The 22,001-nt window shown below is 38.7% G+C and overlaps 1 protein-coding gene across 1 annotated transcript; it reads right to left on the bottom strand.

Annotated features, from left to right (window-relative positions):
- Positions 1-16,482: 16,482 nt before the first annotated feature.
- On the bottom strand, positions 16,483-21,483 carry LOC133823527 (carboxylesterase 15). Its single transcript, XM_062256340.1, has 2 exons — positions 20,725-21,483; positions 16,483-17,024 (listed from the first exon to the last, which is right to left on the bottom strand). The coding sequence occupies exons 1-2, from the start codon at positions 21,414-21,416 to the stop codon at positions 16,718-16,720; spliced, it is 999 nt and encodes a 332-aa protein (XP_062112324.1). The 5' UTR covers positions 21,417-21,483; the 3' UTR covers positions 16,483-16,717.
- Between the last annotated feature and the right edge of the window lie 518 nt (positions 21,484-22,001).

Genomic DNA, 22,001 nt, shown 5'->3' with positions numbered 1-22,001 from the left:
TGCTTGAGACGTTCACCCAACACTTTTCTCATGATCATCCTTTCGTCAATCGTGCTTCCTTCATCAGAAATAGAAGACGGGACTTGCTGGCTCTGTGCTTCAAAATCTTTGTACATCATTTCCTATTTTTATATAAAAATATCTGTAATACATCCAAATCATAGTATTTTAAGGTCAAACAATAAGATAATTCTTACATAGTCTGTTCTCGCTTGCTCATTGGATAATTCTTCTTTCTCCTTGCGGGTGTGGAATTGCTTCTAGCTTTCAATGTAACCTGGTACATCCTAGATTCTGGTTTGGCCTTAACACAAAGAAACAACTTATTAGATAAATAATTTATTAATAAAGAAATTTTTTATTTTTTTTGTTACTTACTCTATCATGACAGGCCACCACGAACGACTTCGGTCCTTGAGTAAAAGGATACTTCATCACATCCCTATTGCCCTAATTCTTTTCAGCCCATTTAATTGATTTCTCATCAAACTATAAGTCAATGCATTGTTTCCAATCTTCAGCATTAACACCACTGCAGGGGTTGTTGAGGACCCGCTCTAAGTTCTTATCATCACCATAAACATTCTTGAAGTGTGCCTTCCTATTCGTTTTCCTATCACGATATTTGATGCCAGCATCATCATCTATAGCCTCAATAATATGATCATAGTTCGACTGCCCTGCTATATCAAAATAATGCTACATTTTGAAAATAAAAAATATTAGTAAAATGGCATACCTCCAAAACACATATTACTTATAAATATATTTGATTTATTTAGCTTTACAGTGGTATAAAGCAACTGTTTGTATTGATCAGGCACTGATTTTCAATTCAGAAAATATGGTGGTAATTTGTTAGTCACAGTGTTCCCGACTAAATGTGTGAACCATGTTCCATGCTTACCCAATGGCTTATAAGTGTCTGGGTAAAAAGTTATTGGAAGTGGTTTCCCAACTTTGCGCCTTGCCTTTTTCAGTTCCTGGCCCATTCCTCCTCCACGCCCTTTACGCGGAGTTGTATTATTTATTTGTAGAACAAAATAAAAACATTGATAAATAATAATAAAAAAAACCATTTACTTAATGTTTTAAAATTAAAAAAGACTAAATTTCATTACCCGACTGACAAGATGAAGGGATCCTAGTAGGATCAAGGGGGATCACCACCTGCATCTTCACCATGAGAGCGTGCGACATATGCTAACAACTTTATAACAAAAATATTTATTGAAATATGACAAAATTAGTTAGTGTTAATGTGAGACAGGCATTGGCTTCATAAAAAGAGACATTATTATTTCTAAACATAACGTTTTGTTACATGTATGAAAACAAAATTCTACTACATAGAGTAATCACTATCATCACTACTTGAAGCTACATTAATGGAATTCAAATTATCACTATTGTCATCAATAATGTCTCCAAGATGTTCTTCCTCATCATTTGCTCCTCCTTCTTCATCATCATAATCATCCTCATCATCATCATTAATAAAACCTTCATCGTCACTATCATGGTCTTGTTGATTAGTAGTAGAAGAACGAGACACAAAATCAACATGTTGAGTTGGTTCATTAGACTGTTGCACAATCAACTCTCCCAAATCGACAGTTAGGATGAAATTTGATGAGTTCTCATCATGGACAACATCAATATCACTGATGAATTCATTAGCCTCTAAAATATCCGGGCGATGGAACCGTGAGTTTAGGCATTTCACACATGGACATCTAATATTTATGTCACAGTTTTTGTGTTGTTTCGCCAAATTCATAAAGACTTGGACACCGTTCCAATACTCATCACTATTACGATTTCTCAAAAACGTCCAACTCTTATTAATCGTTGTCTATGATACACGAATAGATCATAACTAAATATCGTTAAACTACGTGTGTGTGTGTGTGTGTACACCCTATAATCCACATTTTCACTCCATTTCTATAAGGGTATGAACCTATCCCATTCAGGTTTACTGTGTACAGATAGTGTGATTTATACTCTTAATATTGTTCCATATTGGTACAAATTTTGGCAACACCTCCCCATAGTTATCATAAGTGGGAAACTAAAACTAAATATGCTCACTTACAAGAAAAAATATGGAGACACATACCCAAACTATCCATGCAGATAAAAAAAGTCCTGGATGATTCGGAGAGGTATATTTAAGAGTCCTTAATGACTCAGCCTCTCAGAACGAGTCTAAGGTATTTAGTGATTACAAATAATTAAAAAAAATTATCACTATAAGATAATAGTTGTTCTATTCTATATTTGGTAATAAAATTTTACTACCAAAGAAAAGCAAGACAAATAAAAAATGGTCTAATGATGTCGATCTTATGATTTATTAAGTTTTATGACATTTATGAATTAGTTATAACAAAAAAAATGGTCCTATCATCAAATAAAAGCAAAACAAATATAAAAAATGTATTATGTTTTCTTTTAATTTTATGATATATAATTATTATTTTTTTGATAGTCCAAATTTACTACCTATAGTTTAATTTTGTTACTTATTTTATTTGTTAAAGTTTAATTATATATTGATTATAAAATAAATTAGTTTTGTATTAATTTATGTGACATTGTATAAAGTTATAATAATAGTTTTTTTTAATAAAAATGTTTAGAGATAATTTTATTTGTTAATGTTAAATTTTATTGTTATCCAAAAAACAGGCATGGATGACATGGCAGACGTTTCGTACACGTGGCTGACATCTGGCAGAAGGCTTGTTCGACCAGAAAGATTTCTATGGGGCGACGCTCAATCGTTATATACGACCGGCTTGGTCATATACTCGTTATATTTGGAGAAAATTTTATGCAGTTATGATCATATCCGAAATTGTCTCCCATGATTTCCTGAGTATCTGATTATTTCGGAAATAATATCTGTAACAAATTAATGTAATCTTCCTTGAGCCTATAAATAGAGAAAAATGGCTCAAGGAAGGGACTTTTGGCTTTCTAATTACTGAAGATTAGAGATTTACGAGTGAATTAGAGCTACACATTCGATATACTGTTTTGTTCTTCAGAGGTTGGTGAAACTCATTGAACCCTAGTTCTTTGATCACTCCTTTGAATCCTATATCAATAATAGCTCAAGTGGACGTAGGTTATTACCAGTTTCTGGGGCCGAACCACTATAAATCCTTGTGTGCTTTACTGTTTTCGTCATTATATTCATTCTAGCATATCTGTCCACATCAAGCATTTTTGACTCCGTGTCAGTTGACCAAAATCAGGGTCAACATTCTGGTGCTTTCATTGAGAGCTTGATATAATATTGTTGAAGTATCAATGGTGAAAACAACAAAGAAGACTGGACATGCGGCTAGCGCTGCACCATCTCAACCGCCTCCTCCTCCAAACGTGACTGAAGATGAGCCACATTTGGAATTCGATGAGGAAGAACTGGATTCCGAGACACTGAGGAATACCCTGGGAGTATTGCAGGATGAACTGGCCAATCTGAGGGCCAGCCAGGAAAGTGCTGCTGAGATTATGGCGCGGCAGCAATAAGAAATTGAGCGACAGCGCCACGAATTAAGTGAAAGACAGGTAGAGATGGACCGTCGCCAGAGGGAGGCCATGGCAGCCCTCGAAGCAGCCTTACAGTTGGCTAGGAATCAGGGTGTACCTACCTCATAGCCTGATCAACCTACAAATTGGCCACCCCAAAGGGGTCCTAATCCTAGCCCGCCGATCCAGCTCTCGAGCCCCCAAAGGCCTGAGCAGCCACCGATGCCTCAGGAAGATGTCCCATTGAGGGATCCTGAAGCGCAGCCTCCATCCCAGGCTGGTCGCGGTAATCCCCCGTAGTCAAGGCAGAATAGGGCCGGGCAGCAGCCCCGTAATCCTAGACGCCATAGGGGCGAAGAGCCGAACCCACCGAGCAGAGGGCAACGTCCTTATGGTAATAGAAGGAACTCGGAGATAGGCTCTGCGGTCCGGGGCCCCCCACGGCATGACAATGCATGGGGACCCACTGACCAACACAGGCCACCCTCTAACGCTTGGGACGTTCCAGCCCGAGGAGGCAACCGAGGGAACAGTCAATCCCACCATGGACAGTCGAGGTTCAGAGATGGCCATGGTTATAATGAGGCTGACTCAGGCAGAGGAAATGTCGGTCAGAGAAATGGAGAGAGAGGTGGGGGTAGAATCCCACCACCTAGGGAAGACCAACCCGAGAGACGTGATGCTAGGGGCAGCCCAGACAAAATAACGTCTTCAACCGGCTCGGTGCTAGCGAGCAGCGGTGAAGAGACGAGAATTTAAGAGACGTACTCAACGATCGCCGGGAACGGCACGACGAGTACGTTCCCCCAACACCAGAGGCCCCGTCGATTCCCGAAGCCGTGCAGGCCCAAATAGACGCCCTGAACCAAGTAGCACAATAGCTGGTCGGGGGAAGGACATCTCACATCGAGTACGATAGGAGAAGAGGCACTCCTTTTGTTCAAAGGATAGCTATGGCAGAAACTCCTAGCAAGTTTAAGATGCCTACGCTTCCAAACTTTGATGGGTATGGTGACCCGGTATCTCATGTCAACAAGTTTGAGATACAAATGGACATTCAGAAAGTGTCCGAAGACGCTCGGTGTAGGATCTTTCCTGCAACACTTTCTGATGCTGCACAGGAGTGGTTTTTCAAATTCCCTCCTGCAAGTATTGTTTCTTGGGAGATGTTCGTAAAATAATTTTACGGACAATTTTATTCGGGTTGTGTGCACCCAACTGAGGCAAATTAGCTGGTCGAGATATGCCAGCAAGAGGGAGAGCCACTGAAGGATTATGTCCAGCGCTTCATGCGAGCAGCGGCTGGAGCCAAAACAGGGGGTGACGAGGGCAAGATGATGGCCCTAACTGCGGGAGTTAGGCGCCGCATGCCTTTGTGGAGTAGCCTCAGAAAGCATGGAGTCAAGACTACTCAAGAGTTTTTGGATCGAGCTGATCGTTACATCAAGCTCGAAGATGCCATCGCTAGTGAAGATAAACCCCTAGGCAAGGATAAGGGGACTGTCGAGCCCGCCAAAGCTGCCAATGGGTCGAAACCCAATGGCAACGACAAAGGCAACGGGAATGGCAATGGCAATGGCAAGAACGGGGTGAAACGACCACATATTGAGCCTACCACCTCTGACAATAAACGAGCCAAGGGTAATCGTTATGAACCTCGGTTCACTAACTACACCGCCATTATTGAGTCTCGGGGAGAGGTGTATCAGGCCACGAGTTCTAGTGTGTCTTACAAAAATCCTTCTCCCATTCGAAAAGATATTTCGAAGAGAGACACTACCAAGTTCTGTCGTTATCATTACGACTACGGACATGATACAAATGAATGTAACCAGCTGAAGGATGAAATCGAGTTCCTTATTAGACAAGGACACTTGAGAAGATATGTACGGGCCTCAGGAAATTCCCAACAAGAGGCTCAAGGTGGCAGCGAGCATGTGCCTGCACGCCAACGCTCGCCGCCTTTGCAGCCTGACCCCGTAGCTGGCACTTTACTCACCATCTGCGGAGGCCCGCACCTCGCGGGAAGCAGTGGAAAGGCGAGGGAACGATATGCTCGGGCCCTACGTCATGACTAGGACATCGAGATGATGACTGTGGAGGACAGGGCATCAAAGAAGGCTTGGTCAGAGGATGGTGAGGTAACCTTCTCTGATAGCGACGCCCAGCATGTCCGGTTCCCACATTCTGATCCGCTGGTCGTGGACATTCAAATCGCCAACATGATGGTGAAAAGAGTACTAGTTGATACAGGAAGTTCAGTAAACATCCTGTACAAATCTTCGCTGGAACACATGAAGTTGTCCGTCAAGGACTTGGAGCCCTGCAACCAAACAATTTATGGCTTCTTAGGCGAGGGACTCGCCCCAGCAGGGTCAATCAGACTTCCAGTCACAGCAGGTACAGTGCCTGCTACTAGGACATTGCTTGCTACTTTTATAGTAGTCGATTGTCCTTCGGTGTACAATGCTGTCATTGGAAGGCCCATACTGGTTGATCTTCGGGCCGTCACCTCAGTATGGCACTTGGCCATGAAATTCCCGACAGACGCAGGGGTAGGACGCGTGTTGGGAAATCAGAGAGAAGCAAGGGAGTGCTACAATGCCTCAGTTACAAAGGCGAAGAAAGGAACGTCGAAGGGCACTCCCCCAGATAGGTTGCAAATGGCTATTGATACACAAGCCCAATTCGGTGATGGAGTCACCAAATAGGGTGTTGCCCAAAGTGAGGATAGGGATTTAGATCCTCGCTTTGGGGATTTTGAGGAAGATGTTGGACCCGTCGAGGACCTGGAAGAGGTCCAACTTGACGAAAAAGACCCGACTAGAGTTGTGAAGGTCGGGAAAAACTTAGAAGCAACCACGAAGCATGCACTGGTGGAATTTTTGCGAAAGAACTAGGAAGTCTTTTCCTGGTCACACAAAGACATGGCTGGGATAGATCCTGTAGTTATCAGTCATGTCCTGAACGTTGACAAGATTTTTCCACCCGTGCAACAGAAAAGAAGGCTGCTCGATAAGGATAGATCGAAAGCCTTAAAAGAGGAAGAAAAAAAAATAAAAGAAGAATGAGTTCATCAGGGTGGCTTTTTATCCGTTGTGGGTCTCTAATCCAGTACTGGTTCCCAAGCCTAACAGCAAATGGCGAACCTGTGTGGATTTCACAGACCTTAATAAAGCCTGCCCAAAGGATTGCTTCCCACTCCCAAGGATCGACCAGCTGGTCGATGCAACTGCACGGCATGAGATCCTCTCCTTCATGGATGCATACTCAGGATACAATCAGATCAGTATGCATCCCTCTGACGAGGATCACACCAGCTTTCGGACCGATACGGGGTTATACTGTTATAAAGTAATGCCCTTCGAACTGAAAAACGCTGGTGCGACTTACCAGCGATTGGTCAACCACATGTTTAAGGAGTTGATCAGAGTAAACATGGAGGTGTACGTGGACGACATGCTGGTAAAGTCAAAAAAGGCAGAAGGACATGTGAAGGATTTACAGGAGTGTTTTGATGTGTTGAACAAGTACCAGATGAAATTAAATCCTCTCAAATGTTCCTTCGGAGTAGGATCAGGGAAATTTTTGGGGCTCATTGTTAATTCAAGAGGAATCGAGGCAAACCCCAACAAGATAAAAGCCCTGATCGATATGAAATCGCCAATGAAAATCAAGGATGTGCAAAGTTTAACTGGAAGAATTGTTGCACTAAGTAGATTCATTTGCAAGTCGACGGATAAATGTGTCCCTTTCTTCAATCTACTTAGAGGCAACAAGAAATTCGAATGGACAGGAGACTGCGAGCAGGCTTTCCAGGCCTTAAAGGCCCACATGGCACAGCCTCCTATTTTATCAAAACCCATGGACGGAGAAACTTTGTTCATTTACCTGGCGATCACCGAATTTGCTGCTAGTGCGGTACTAGTACGAGAAGAAGAAGGCGTACAAAAGGCGGTTTACTATGTAAGCAAGAGGTTAATCGGGGCAGGGTTGAGGTATCCTCCCATCGAAAGATTAGCCTATTTCTTAATCTTGGCCTCAAGGAAGTTACGTCCTTACTTCCAAGCCCATCCCATCACAGTCTTAACCGACCAGCCCTTTCTGCAAGTTCTGCAAAAACCAGAGACGGCTGGGCGTTTATTAAAATGGGCAGTCGAACTCGGGCAGTTTGATATTACATATTCACCGCGAGCAGTAGTAAAAGGACAAGTCTTGGCTGACCTTATCGCTGAATTCACTGAGCTCCTAGACGATGAGCAGTGCGAAAAACCTAGTGCGCCTGAGCCCCTAATCAAAGCTCCTTCGTGGAAGTTATTCATGGACGGATTGTCCAACGAATCTCACGCAGGAGCAGGAGTGATATTGATAACGCCGGAAGGGCATCGATTTCACTGCGCTATTAGGTTCGATTTCACTGCATCGAACAAAGAGGCCGAGTATGAAGCACTCCTCGCAAGACTAAGGTTAGCCAAAGACATGAATATAAAAGTGCTTGATATCTACAGTGATTCACAGCTGGTAGTGAATCAGGTCTTAGGGGAGTATCAAGCACGGGGCCTCAAAATGGTGGCCTACTTAAACAAAACTGGAGATTTGTTGGTGTAATTCGAGAAGTATACCCTCCAGCAAATACCTCGGGATCAGAATGCAAACGCAGACGCCTTAGCCAAACTCGCAAGTGCGAAGGATACTGACACCTTAAATATAGTGCCAGTAGAAAGATTATGCGAGCCAAGCATACGAGCAGATGAGACCAATATGGAAATCAGGATGGAGGATACATGGATGGCACCATATTTTGAGTATCTCACAAATGGAGTACTACCAGCAAATAGAAACAAAGCCAGCACTCTTCAAAGACAGGCTGCTAGGTATATACTAGTCGATGGTGTCCTTTACCGTAGAGGATACTCCATGCCACTGCTCAAATGCATTACACTGGAAAAGGCTAAAGAACTAATGAAGGAAGTACATGAAGGCTTCTGTGGGGACCACGCTGGGGGGCAGAGCTTGTCAAAAAAGATTCTGAGGTAGGGTTATTTCTGGCCGACTATGAACGAAGATTCAATGGAGTTTGTGCAAAAATGCGATAAGTGTCAAAGATTTTCGAAGATCCCATGCACAGCTCCCAACGAGTTAAAGCAGATGCAGAGTCTGTGGCCCTTCGCAGTGTGGGGTATCGATTTAATTGGATCCCTGCCAACAGGAAAGGGTGGAGTAAAATACGCAGTTGTAGCAGTCGACTACTTCACCAAATGGGCCGAAGTTGAGCTGCTTGCTACCATAACGACCAAGAAAGTTCTTGACTTTTTCATCAAGAACATTGTTTGCCGATATGGTTTGCCTCGAAAAATTGTCTCAGACAACGACAGCCAGTTTGACAGTGACTTATTCACAGACTTCTACGAAAGACATGGAATCGTCAAAAGCTTTTCTTCAGTTGCACATCCACAAGCAAATGGGCAAGTCGAAGCAGTGAACAAAACACTCAAAGATACCCTGAAGAAAAGACTTGAAGACGCTAAAGGAGCATGGCCAGAACAGCTGCCTGAAGTACTCTGGTCGTATAGAACTTCTCATCGAACAGCGACAGGTCATACCCCGTTCTCCTTAGCATACGGGTATGAAGCTATGTTGCCTGTCGAATTAGATCTGCCCTCACATCGAAGAATCACATACGACTAGGATCAGAATAACCAATTGATGATGGAGTCCCTAGACTCACTTGAAGAGAAACGAGAAAAAGCCTAACTCCGAGTAGCTGCGTACCAGCAAAAGGTCGCCCGGTATTTTAACTCAAAGGTGAAAGAAAGAAAGTTCAACGTCGGAGATCTAGTACTTTGACGAGTTTTCTTAAACACCCGCGACCCAACTGCTGGAGTACTCGGACCAAACTGGGAAGGACCTTACCAAATTGAGGAAGTCCTTCATCCAGGCACCTACAAGCTTGCATGCTTAAATGGAGATCTCGTTCCACGCTATTGGAATGGAGAACACCTGCACAAGTATTACCAATAAATAGTCCTTTTTAAAGGACTGGCTTGTATTAATTTTTACTTTTTACAAGTTTTGAAAAAGGGTTAGCCACGTTGTATGGCTAATCGCTTATAAGTGTAAGATCTTTTTAAGATCACTCGTAAAGACATGTTTAGTCCATTTTTAATACGAGAATTATAAGGGACTGTGCGCAGCCAGTCATTCTTGCCAACCTTTGTAAATTTATTTTTACAAGTATTTGTTCATTACGTGTGCTGTTTTGCTGTATTATAAAGTGTTGCATTTCCTACTGAGCAGTAATGTTCGTACAGGTCGTGGTCAAGGCAAGTGACCAAGGACCTAAAGCTCCTCGCTCACTTGGGGGGCATATAAGGTACATCGATAGCAAAGCATACAAAGAGGTATGTAAACACATGAACAAAATAAGTGAAAGCATGCTACGGTACTTAGAGTATTTTTCAAAATTTATATTTTGTTAAATCAAGCCAAAGTACTATGCTAAGTTCGGTCATGCGAACAGATGTTATAATAGACAGAAATATTATAATATCATAAGGCATTCTTTTACACCGCGAGCAGTACTGCTCGGATGTAATTGTTTAATTAAAAGTAAAAAGTTGCCCTTGCAGCAACAAAAACAAATTGTCTTTACAACGCGACCCGTGGGCCATGAAAACGAAATAAAAAGAGAAAAATTCTTAAGGAGCCGGAGGGTTGGGAGGAGTGCCTTGGTCAGTCGAAGGACCAGCTTCAGCATCAGCACCATCAATCCCCCCTGCTAGGGAGATCTCTGGAGAGGCAGGCACTTTGGCCTTTTCTTCTTCTTCCAGCCGGATGGTGCACTGCGCCATCAGAGTCCTCTTCAAATGTTCGGACAGGTAGTCGAAGTTAGCCTCCCGGTTATGCTTCCAGAATTCATAGAAGCAGAGGTGAGTGGCCTCCTTGTACTTCTTTAAATTCTTGGCCCCGGCCTCCTCGAGCTCCTGCACTCGTGTTTCAAGCTCCCCCGTCTCCTGCCTGCTGGCGATCAGATCAAGCTCAAGCTGAACACATGCTTGAGTGTTGAGCCTGACACTTTCCCTAAATTTTTCCCGGGATTCGTTGGCTTTCTTCAGGGCATCTTGGGCGTCCAGAAGCTCCTTGGTGAGAGTAGGTTTGTCCTCGCACTGTTGTTCTTTCTGTTTGGACAGCTCCTTATTCTCCTCGAGCATCTTGTTGTTGTCAGCCTCAAGTGCTTGCTTAGTCTCGCCAAGCCTGGAGTCAAAGTTCTTTCCCTGAGAAACCAACGCCCCAACACGGTGCCAGCCAGCAGTTAAAGTTAGCAGCCCCTGAAGACAGAGAATAAGATAAAGTAAGGACAAGAAATCAGAAATAAACGATAAAGTAAACAGGAGATAACTTACGCTAACTATCTCATTCAGTCCTCTGTTGATGACCTGATCAGCCTCCATGGAGGCAGTTTCGGTAATGGCTGCCTGGCTGCGTCTGTGCTTAGAGAGCTTATATATCCTCTCCCTGGCTGAGCCGACCACGAAGCTGGGCAGGGAGCCTTCGGGCGAGGTGTTCAATGCCTCCTTGTCAGGAGCCTTGGAGAAGGGCTGTGGATCAGCATGAGTGGGAGTCGTCTGCTTGGGGGAGAATGGAGGTGGTGAGTTCTCCTTTGAGGGGGCAGTGGCTGGGACATCGTCTGTTCGAGCCTTCTTCGAGGGAGTCTTGCTGCTTTCCTCTCGAGCCCTCTTGCTATCCTTCTTCGGGACAGAAGAGGCAGCGACAGCCTGGTAATGCTCAAAAACATCTTCAGAGTCCATATCTGCACAAAAGGAAGCAACGCAAGCAGTAAGACTAAATGGTCATGCAGGATAAAAGAATGAAAGTAAAAGGATTACAAGTAAAGTACCCGTGCTACAACTACTGGTCGTAACATTATTTACTGAACTACCTATTGCCTGGAAGAAATCTAAATTTAAGGAGGGAGCATTCTTAAAGTTGCCATCCCCATCAAATAGATGAGAGGGAATTGGCAAATGATTTAAAAGCGAGATTATTATATCATTTTCATCCAACGAGTCATCAGAAAGTTCAGTAGGCTAAGCAACCTTTTGTTTTCCTTTGCCTTCGGGGGCCAAGGGTTTCTCTGTTCGATGAGGGACGGCAGGTTCCCTGATCGTAACCCCAGTTGGTCTCCTCCATGGAGGAGACGCTTGGGGTTGCTGCTCAGGTTCCACTTCGGCTTGGGCATTATCCGCCGAAGGTTCGCTCGTCGCTGGTTGGGGATTCCAGAGGCCGGCCAACCTAAGGTTAGCCTCAGTAACTATATTTTTGACACTCTTATCAGCATTCGGCATGCTAGCTAAGAGTGCCGCCCTTGACTCCATCCCTGGAGTTGGGATTGGACATAACCATGGGCCTGGAACACAATGAAATGTCAAGACATTGTGGCAGAAAAACACTAAGCGAAGAAGCTAGTGACGTAAGAATTTTTACCTCCTCGGGTGAAGGCCAAGTTGTCTGCGGCTAAGTCGGGAGTAAGGAAGTATTCCTGGTGATACCTCCCCACGTTGGAGATGTGAGTAGTGTCGGACAGGAAAGTGCGCCCGATTTCTTGATGACAAAAGTGGAAGAACCTCGTGCCTTCTTGGTTAGGGTTGGACTTAAGGTCAAAAAGAAAGTTGACCTCGTGGGGAGTGGGTTCTAGCCATTTTTTGAGTTTGTAAAGGATATAGAGTGCGGCCAGCATTCTATATCTGTTTGGGGTAATTTGAAAGGGGGCAACTCCAAAGTAATTTGCCACCCCCTGAAAGAATGAGTGAAGAGGCAAAGTGGCACCTGCCTCAATATGAAACCGCGAACCAGGCGCTGTAGGCCCCGCCTGGTAGGTTGGCCCTCTGGTCGAGGGAAGGTTTAACCAGGGTCACCCCTGTCAGTTTATACTTATTTAAGTAGTTGGCGATCATCCTGATCGTCACTCTACTCTGGGGAACAACATGCCACTCGACATCCGGCTGAGCAGTGTGTCGAGGACAGGCATGCCTTTGTACATTGGCGTCAGGAACGTTTTCGCCTCGACCACTGGTCGATGGGGCATCAGCAGTAGGCTGGCATGAGGAGTTAGGGATTTTCCTTTTTTGAGCTTTAGTTTTTGTTCAAGCCATTCTTTGGGTTGGAACTGGAGAAGTGTTTGGGCTAAGGCGAGAGAAAGGGATATCTGGTATCAGAGTAGAGGGGTTTTCTTCGCCTTCAAGCAACTGAGCTAGGAGGTCATCTTCAATGGGTCTTTCTCCTCCCCAAGGGTCTTGCATATGAACTGCAAACAGACAAAGGAGGAGATAAGACACATAGCCTGGGGAGTTATGTGGGAGATTGGGATAACGTTGCTCGCGTCTATTGACTAGTAACATCCTACCCATACACTAAGTTTGGTGCTAACAGTTTGAAAAACGAATCAAAAAGGAAATAAAACATTTTCTGAGAAGAAACTTTTTCAACTCTTAAAGGGCGGGAAAAAACCCAGTTTTTTCAACTGGCTTAAAGATCGAATTTTTACATCGATCTTACGCCCTAAACCTATGATCCTTACTATCGAACTAGCTCCTAACTTATATAAAGCAGAAATACACTCTCTTACCAAGCATCAGATGGTTTATACTAAATCCTCATAAATTTCTACTCAAGAACGCAGGAAATCACAGAGCACAGTAACTGCATGCATGGCATCACAAAAAGTTTGAAAGATTGAGAGATTACCTGGGCAAAGGTTGGAGATTTAGAAAAATAAAAATTTCGAGTCGAAAAGATCTTCGGTAGGACGTCTGAATTGTTTCGAAATTTTGGGCTCTGGAGCAAACTTCTTGAAAGTTCTTGATAAAAAATGGTGAAGTAAAGGATTATAAGAAAGATAAAAAGGTTACTTATAGAGGCTGAAGTATAGCAAAAAGTGGCAATCATGACTTTCCCATTTTCAAAACGTGGGGGAGTGTATAAGCCGTCAAATTGGTCTCTTGAAAACTGAAAAGGCTTGATTAGACATAATTATGTCACGATTTTAAAAAACGCAGGAAGATTCTGACAGATTTCGTGGGGCATATGAACGGTTGTTTCCCTAAAGTTTCTTTATTGCTGGTTGCATTAAACAAACTTGGGGGGCAAATGTTATCCAAAAAACAGGCATGGATGACATGGCAGATGTTTCGTACACATGGCTGACATCTGGCAGAAGGCTTGTTCGACCATCGACTAGAAATATTTCTATGGCACGACGCTCAATCGTTATATACGACCGACTTGGTCGTATACTCGTTATATTTGGAGAAAATCTTATGCAGTTATGATCATATCCGAAATTGTCTCCCATGATTTCCTGAGTATCTGATTATTTAGGAAAGAATATCTATAACAAATTAATGTAATCTTCCTTGAGCCTATAAATAGAGAAAAATGGCTCAAGGAAGGGACTTTTGGCTTTCTAATTACTGAAGATTAGAGATTTACGAGTGAATTAGGGCTATCACATTCGATATACTGTTTTGTTCTTCAGATGTTGGTGAAACTCATTGAACCCTAGTTCTTTGATCACTCCTTTGAATCCTATATCAATAATAGCTCAAGTGGACGTAGGTTATTACCAGTTTCTGGGGCCGAACCACTATAAATCCTTGTGTGCTTTACTGTTTTCGTCATTATATTCATTCTAACATATCTGTCCACATCAAGTATTTTTGACTCCGTGTCAGTTGACCAAAATCAGGGTCAACATTTATTAATTATGAATTAAAAAAATTAATTATATTTTTTAATGTATAATTTAACTAATAGTATAAATAAGATATTCTTTTTTTTTTGTAGTCAAGTTTTTATAAACAACAATTTAATCTTATTATTATTTTTTGTTACAATTTTATTAATTATAAATTAGAGTAATTAATTTATAGTTTCAAATTTTCTAAATCTACCAAAATTTTGACAGCATAACAACTATATTCTAACTTATCCAAAAATTTAAAATCTGTTAATAACAGTCACGTAACAGTCCGATGATATAATCACAATATACATTTACCAATAATATTACATATCATATATAAAAACAAAAAAATAATCTAACATGAACTAACAAAAACCTAATTAACATATAAAACATTCAAATCAACAATAAACAAATAAAACTTATACATGTGTTCTAACTTTAACAACAACAAAAGATTATAATCTAATTCAAAATTTTCATTTTGCAACTCGAATTATATTTATTATTTAACAGCATTAAATACTATTACCACAAAAATTTCTCACAACCTAATTACAATATAACTAATATTATTTATTTTAATTAACAATTAACAAAAAAAAACACATGAAATTTTAAAAAGAAAAATATATCTCTGTCTGATGCTACAATGGACAACCAATAGTGGTGGTGGTTGTAGGCAGAGCCGCTGCTGGTGGTGGTGGTGCTGCTGATTATGCCAATACAGAGAGAGTTAGAGAGAGTAACATACAAAACAAAATTTAGAAACTAAAAAACTAAAAATGTATACCTTTAGTTGTTGGTGGTTGTTACTGCCCTCGTGGTCACCGGAGTGGGGTTGGGGTGGAGAACCCAAAAAAATTGCACAGAGAGAGAGAGAGTGAAAAAGATGAGACAAAGAGAGAAACGTAGAGAGATGGTGGGACTTGGTGGCACCGGCGATGGTAAGGGGTTGGGGTTGGCAACTCGACGGTGGAAGGGGTGGTGGGGGCGGTGGCTAGGGTTGAGGATCGCAACTCGTGGAGAGAGAGAGAGAGAGATAAATAGTGTAGAGAGAGAGAGAGAGATAAATAGTGTAGAGAGAGAGAGAAGAGTTTCATAAATGAGGAAGAAGAAGGGGTGCGCCTATGTTTATGCGAGCCCATTATTTGCGGCGAACCCATTCGCAGCAAATAACCAAGGAATAACAATGCAAATAAGACACACGACGTCGTTTCAATAACTCATTTAGAAATCCTAAACGTATTTGCGGCAAAATATTTCGCCAAATAATATTAATACTGCCGCAAATAATTGTCGAAAAAATGACCGCGAGATTTTCCCTCCAATATTATTTACCAAATTTTTAGATTATTTGCGGCAAAATATTCGCTGGAAATAATGTCATATGGCCGCTAATAATCCAAAGAAACCCTATCTGCGAGTAGTAATCGTGGGAATATACGCGCCAATTTGTCATATTTATTTGCGGCAAAAATTCTGCCACAAATAATCGATTTGCGCCGCAATTAACTACCCTTAACTATGCACAATATATACTTTTCTTATTTGTGGCGGAAACCATATTCGCCGCAAATAATAGGATTATTTGCGGTATTTGCGTGATATATATTCGTCGGAAATAATCTCACTGCAAATAACATTTTTTCTTGTAATGGTTTATCAGATTTTTCCTATAACGACAGCTAAAGCGTTGTTGTATAAGCTACAACCTCAACCAAACGTCTATCATCTATTTAGATGAGAATTGTACCATCCTTCAAAAGGTGAAAGGAATCTCATGTGATTCATCTTTTTGAACTTAAGAAACCAAAAGTACCAAACATAATAATGTTTTATAATTTTCATTCCCACAATAAGATTATCTTGTACCAAACAATTCTTCAACTTCTGTATTGTGTAATTTTTACAATTTTTATTTTTAATAGAGTGAAATAAATTCATATTTTATTATAATTAATTTGCCAATAAAATATAAATTGGAAGGGAGGGAGACAAATTATAACAAACGCGGCTGTCCCCGCTAGTGTTTTGCAACGAAGGTTTAATGCATGCATCCACATGATCTATGAATTATCAGTATTATTACCAATCAAGTAAAGACAAAAACTGACCATATTTGAATATTATTCTGAAGTAATTAAAAATGTTACGATAATTGTGTATACACACAAACATCATTATATAGAATAATATAGCAAATAAAAAGAGAAAATTCCTTAAAATAAAACGACTATATATATGTTCTCTAAAGGCTCACGCTTTGTAGATATAGTGTATACACTCTATGTATACCATAATTATGACCTCATCAAACGATAAAAAAGAAAGACATTAATGCATGAGCTAGAAAATCCACTAAGCAATTGAAGTGAAGAACTATTATATATCACCACTAACAATGGTTACTATTAATTAAGATGTAATTGCTTAGCTGGAGTTTTGAAGAATAAAGCGTTTAATAACTTGCAAAACATTGTTAGAAGTGTCTGAGTATGGATCGTTGGTGAAAAAGCCATGTTGTTGACCCCCAAAGTCAACGTACTCAACTTTCTTACCCATATCTTTCAACCTCATGGCATAGTTCTCCACCCTATCTCTTAACAATTCATTGCCACCCACAATCACAAGAATTGGGTCCAAACCCACTTTTTCAAGGTTTGGACTCTTTGGTCCGAATGGGTTCGCTAATGGGTGGTCCCTTGTTTCTCCTTCCCCCATCGATAGCCTCCAAAACCTGAAAAAGAAAGAAAGCAAAAAAGAAGGTTAATATTTATACACACATATACAAACATTTATGTAAACCTAGTACGACCACACATGTCATGCTTGGCATGGTCCAACTTTTATATATATATATATATACATCATTTTTATATAATAAGTGTGCAGAAAACGATTTTTCTTTCCAGTTTATTTTGTTAACTTTATACAGATTTTCTAAATATTTAATGGAATATATATTTAAAATAGATATTTATTAATCATATTAATATTAATATAAATTTAAATTCAAATTCAAATTTAAATTCAAATTCAAATTCAGATTCAGATTCAGATGTTATAAAATATTATTATTATTATTATTATTATAATATATAATACATGACTAGATATTTAATAATTATATTAATATGAATTCAAATATTATAATAATATATAATATAAGACTAGATATTTAATACTTATATTAATATAAATTTAAATATTATAAAATATCATTATAATAATAATAATACATAATACATAATCTTAATTTTTATTAAAAAAATTATCATTTATGTTTAAAAATGTGATTATATGTATATATATATTTTTTAAAATAATAAACAATGTTTTTGTTTAATTTTTCATTTAATATGTTTTATATGTCATTCATTTATATATAATATTGTTTATTTATTTAAAATTTATATAACAATGATATAAATTTATTAAAAATAATTAATGAATTCTATAAATAAAATTAAGCAAACGTGTATTGTATTTTATTTGTATCTAATGCATATATATATATATATATATCATCTTTTGTGCATGTGAATGTGTTTTTTTTTCTTTCTTTGTGTTGTCACTGCTCAATGGGAGGCCTCACTCATTTGACATCTCTAATGGTTAATTTGAGTGTACAATTTATCCAGTCAAGATAATAACTAAGGTAAAATTATAGAAGGGTATGAGAAATCATCATTTTCTTATAATGGCTCAGTGATAATGACATATATATGTGTATGAGGAATGCTAAAGAATTTACTCTCTTTTCCACTTTTTATGCGAGTGCTTGATAAATAAATTTTGTTTTATAAAATATTTGAACAATATCATTTCTCAACCATTCACATGAGAGAACAAAAAAAGTAAGAAAGAGAGTCTTAGCATTTCTTTATGTTTATATAACACACACATATATATATATATGTGTGTGTGTGTGTTGCTCTTATAAAATATTCATCATGAAGATCGAAGTTGTGATTCTTTATTATATTTTAAAAATCTAACTTTGGATATATTTTTCAATTTTATTATTAATATCAGCTCTTTAGTTTGTATTAATTATTAAAGTAATTAGGGTTGTATTCGTTTGTGAATGTAATAACATTAGTGCATTGCAAAAGGGTTTTTGAAAATCCCACAAATTAATTCTTTATAATAATAATACTTTTACTATATAATGAATGGGTTTATATGAGGATTGAATAATTATGGAGGAGAAGTTTTAAGGCATGATAATGAGTGAAGTATTGTACAACTTCAGCTAATATATAATAGTAATTATACTTTCCTTAAATAGTGTAAAATAATAAGTGGATTTGCCAAATATATGCATGACTCATTGGAGATTAGCCAATTGTTTATTTAACTTCCATGAGCTTGACATGTATGATGAGGTTTTGGCCTTTGGGATTATAATTAAGATTTTGAAATTGGGGCACACACTCACACCCCCCCATTTGCAAATTAATAATTCACATGAGACAAGTCACTGTAAACTGATAGATCCTCTTAGCTACTGAGGTCAACATTTTAGGATTTTGAAAAGGATTTTATTATTAAATATATAAAAAAAGAAGACCAAGCAATATAAAATTATAAGAAATAAATTAGCATAAAAACGATGACAAACAATCTAATTATCCTACTTAATTTGCTTAGCTTCTAGTGAAGGCTAAAGGATTACAGTTTTGTATTTGTTTTTATAGCTAAATGAAATATATATGTACACACACACACAGTAATTTGGTCAATGGTAATTAATTAATCGATCATGTGTATATATAGTTTTGAATTATAGCATTTAATCATGTGATAAAGAAAAAAAAATGGCCAGTATATGTATAGTTTGGATTGTGAAATCTTGGAAGATTGATTAGACATGAATTCATACAAAGGCATTTTTTTGGTCAATTTTGATTGATTGGGCAACGGAAACCTTAAATTGGATTTACTTGTTGAAGTGGTCTTAGTCAATATTTCATTCCATGAGATTCTTCATTTTTACAACTACCTATACTTTTTTGCCATGGGAACAAACAACATCCGCCTATCAGCATCGATCATTATGTTGTCATCTGATAATTAAATTACAATTTTTTTTTTTACCATGGATGATGATAATTGTTTCATGAATAAGGCACTGAGATATATATTGTACTAGGATGTAACTATATATATGTCATATATATATATTGCTTACATGTATAATGTGTGATTTAATTAAGAGTACATATAGTTCTTTTATTACTTATAGTAGTAAAATAAAATGGTGCAATATTAAAATCAAAATCATTAGTAGAATTACTAATTAAGAGAGGGAGTTGATTATTATTGAGGTATTATAATGCCTCCATACACCGTAATTTTTTTTCAATATCCATATTTAATTATCTATATATGTTTTATTAAATTTTTGATTAATTTTTAAGCAATATTTATATGTATTGGGAGACGAAGTTTTGTTGTTTAAATTTATGAGAATATTATATTTGTAATAAAAAATTATAAATTAGAGGGGTAATTAATTTGTAAATCAAATAAGTAATTAAGTATATACATACTAGGATATATATCTTAGATTCTCTCTCTGTTTATAGCAACGTGTGTAAATAATGTGTGTAAATCTTTTTTTTTTTTTTTTTTTTGAGATTACATGATTTTAGTTGATCTTAAAATTGATTGTAACAATGAAAAGTATTTTTTGTAATAATTTTTTATAATTGTGAGAATCAAAATCTTTTAAAAATTTAGTGGATACGATTATGACTCGTAAAGTGGTTTGATGAGTAGTTTGATCATGAATGGTGAGGTCACACACAAAGTGCCACCACTTCTTATTTTTGAGAAATAATTGTGAAATACCACTATCATCAATCTTTTTCTTAGAAGTTGTTATCTTCCATTCAAAAAAGAAAACTAAACAAAGACTCAAACAAAAGTTTTGATGACTAAGAAAAAAATGTGTATCACTATCATATGCATGTGTGTAGTGTGAATATAAATATATATATTTCAAATAAATCCCTGCAAATCTAGCTATCTGATCTCTTAATTTAAACTGCAATCAATATAAATTTTTCTTTATTTATACATATGTATGAAATCTAATCAAATTAATAACACTATTAAGATAGATGCAAGTATTTTGAATCTTTATTATTTTATTTGTGTTTCAAAGTTCAAACTATTTAGTGTTACTAAATTATAATGCTGCTATATCACATAATGACACAATTAAATCTTACCAGATAACATGAAATATGTGTTTTCTTAAGGATATGTATTTAACCTTTAAAACTATATTATTGTGTTAATTTTAAGTAAACCCTTTTTTTTTCTTTAAAAATATGGAAAAACATGCAAAACGCTTCAATAAAAAAATAAAGACTATGTAACGTTAAAAAGGTAAGGAGAGAATAGTCCGAAGAGTCAAGCACACGTACCTGTCCAACATTTCCAAGCTCAACAAACCCTCAGGCGGTCCCTCCTCGGACCTTGTCCGCGCCACCCCACCAAAAAACGGTGCAAGCAACACAAAACCTCTAACTCGAACCGGCTCGACCCGAACCGAACCAGTCCCAATCCTGACAGCCAAATGGTGAGCCATGTTCCCACCCGAGGAATCGCCCACCACAAAAACCCTGTCCAAGTCGATCACTTTCCTGCTCAACCATGCATCGCCGCCACTACAATTATTCTCACCATCGCCCACCGCCTCTCTCCGTAGCCACTCCACCACGCTCACGGCATCGTCTACGGCGGCGGGGAGCTTGTGTTCCGGGGCAAGGCGGTAATCCGGGGAGACTACTAGGGCTCCTAGGCCAGACGCAAGCCTAAGGCAACAGTTATGACAGTTAGGCCAAAGGCGTGAACCGACACAAAAGCCGCCGCCGTGGAAGTAGAACACAACGGGAAGTTTGGCGGTGGTGGAATTCATGACCACCGAGTTGGGCTTGTACAAACGGAGTGACAGGTCGAGCTTTTGGTCGAAAACCAGGTCTTTGAAGACGACGGAGGAGTCCTCGTAGAACGGACGAAAGTTAAAGGCGATGTCGGAGCAGCGGTGGACGCTGCCGTCGCTGAATAGTTGGAGGACTCCCATGCAATCTTCCACGATGTGAGGAAGAGAACCCATTGGTGTTATGCAAGAGCTTATATAATAATTAGAGGAAAATGTTTAGTTGTGTGTTGTAATGACTTAATTTAGTTTGTACATATTTATAGATGGAGATAAAAATAAATAAAGAGGGTAAACTTGGTATAAGGAGAAATGTTGGAGGGTAAATGTGTAAAATTACTGGAACATGATTGAAGGTGGTGGCATATGCATGCATGGCCATTGGTTTATTATGGTGTTGGTTTTTTAAAATGGACCATAGATGAGCTTGGTGTGGCTATATGGTACTACTTTTTGTTTTGGACGGTTGAAAATTATTTTTATTCTTTGGGGTTGGAGATGTTCATACATGGTATTTAGTAATGGTATCTCCATGTGAAGATTATACATATTATCCTATACACATAAATTTTTACAATAGTTAAAAAACAGTAGCAATATGCTATATAAAAATAAACTATAATTATAATATGTAACATTTTGTTTTTTGTTTTTTTTTTTGGATAACCCGCATGCTATATAGCATTTATTTCGGCAGAATACTATTTTTATATGTTCACAATTATTTGACTATGAAATTCAATAACGCCACTATGTATATCT

This window comes from Humulus lupulus, chromosome 3, assembly GCF_963169125.1.
Source record: "Humulus lupulus chromosome 3, drHumLupu1.1, whole genome shotgun sequence".
In the NCBI taxonomy this organism is placed as follows: Eukaryota; Viridiplantae; Streptophyta; class Magnoliopsida; order Rosales; family Cannabaceae; genus Humulus; species Humulus lupulus.
The sequence above is the reverse complement of the archived record's forward strand: the minus strand, read 5'-3'. Positions and strand labels throughout refer to the sequence as shown.

Coding starts and splice junctions, on each gene's coding strand:
- LOC133823527 (XM_062256340.1), bottom strand. CDS start 21,416: ATGGGTTCTCTTCCTCACATCGTGGAAGATTGCATGGGAGTCCTCCAA. Junction 17,025..20,724: donor AGCTTGGAAATGTTGGACAG/GTACGTGTGCTT, acceptor TTTCTTTTTCAG/GTTTTGGAGGCTATCGATGG.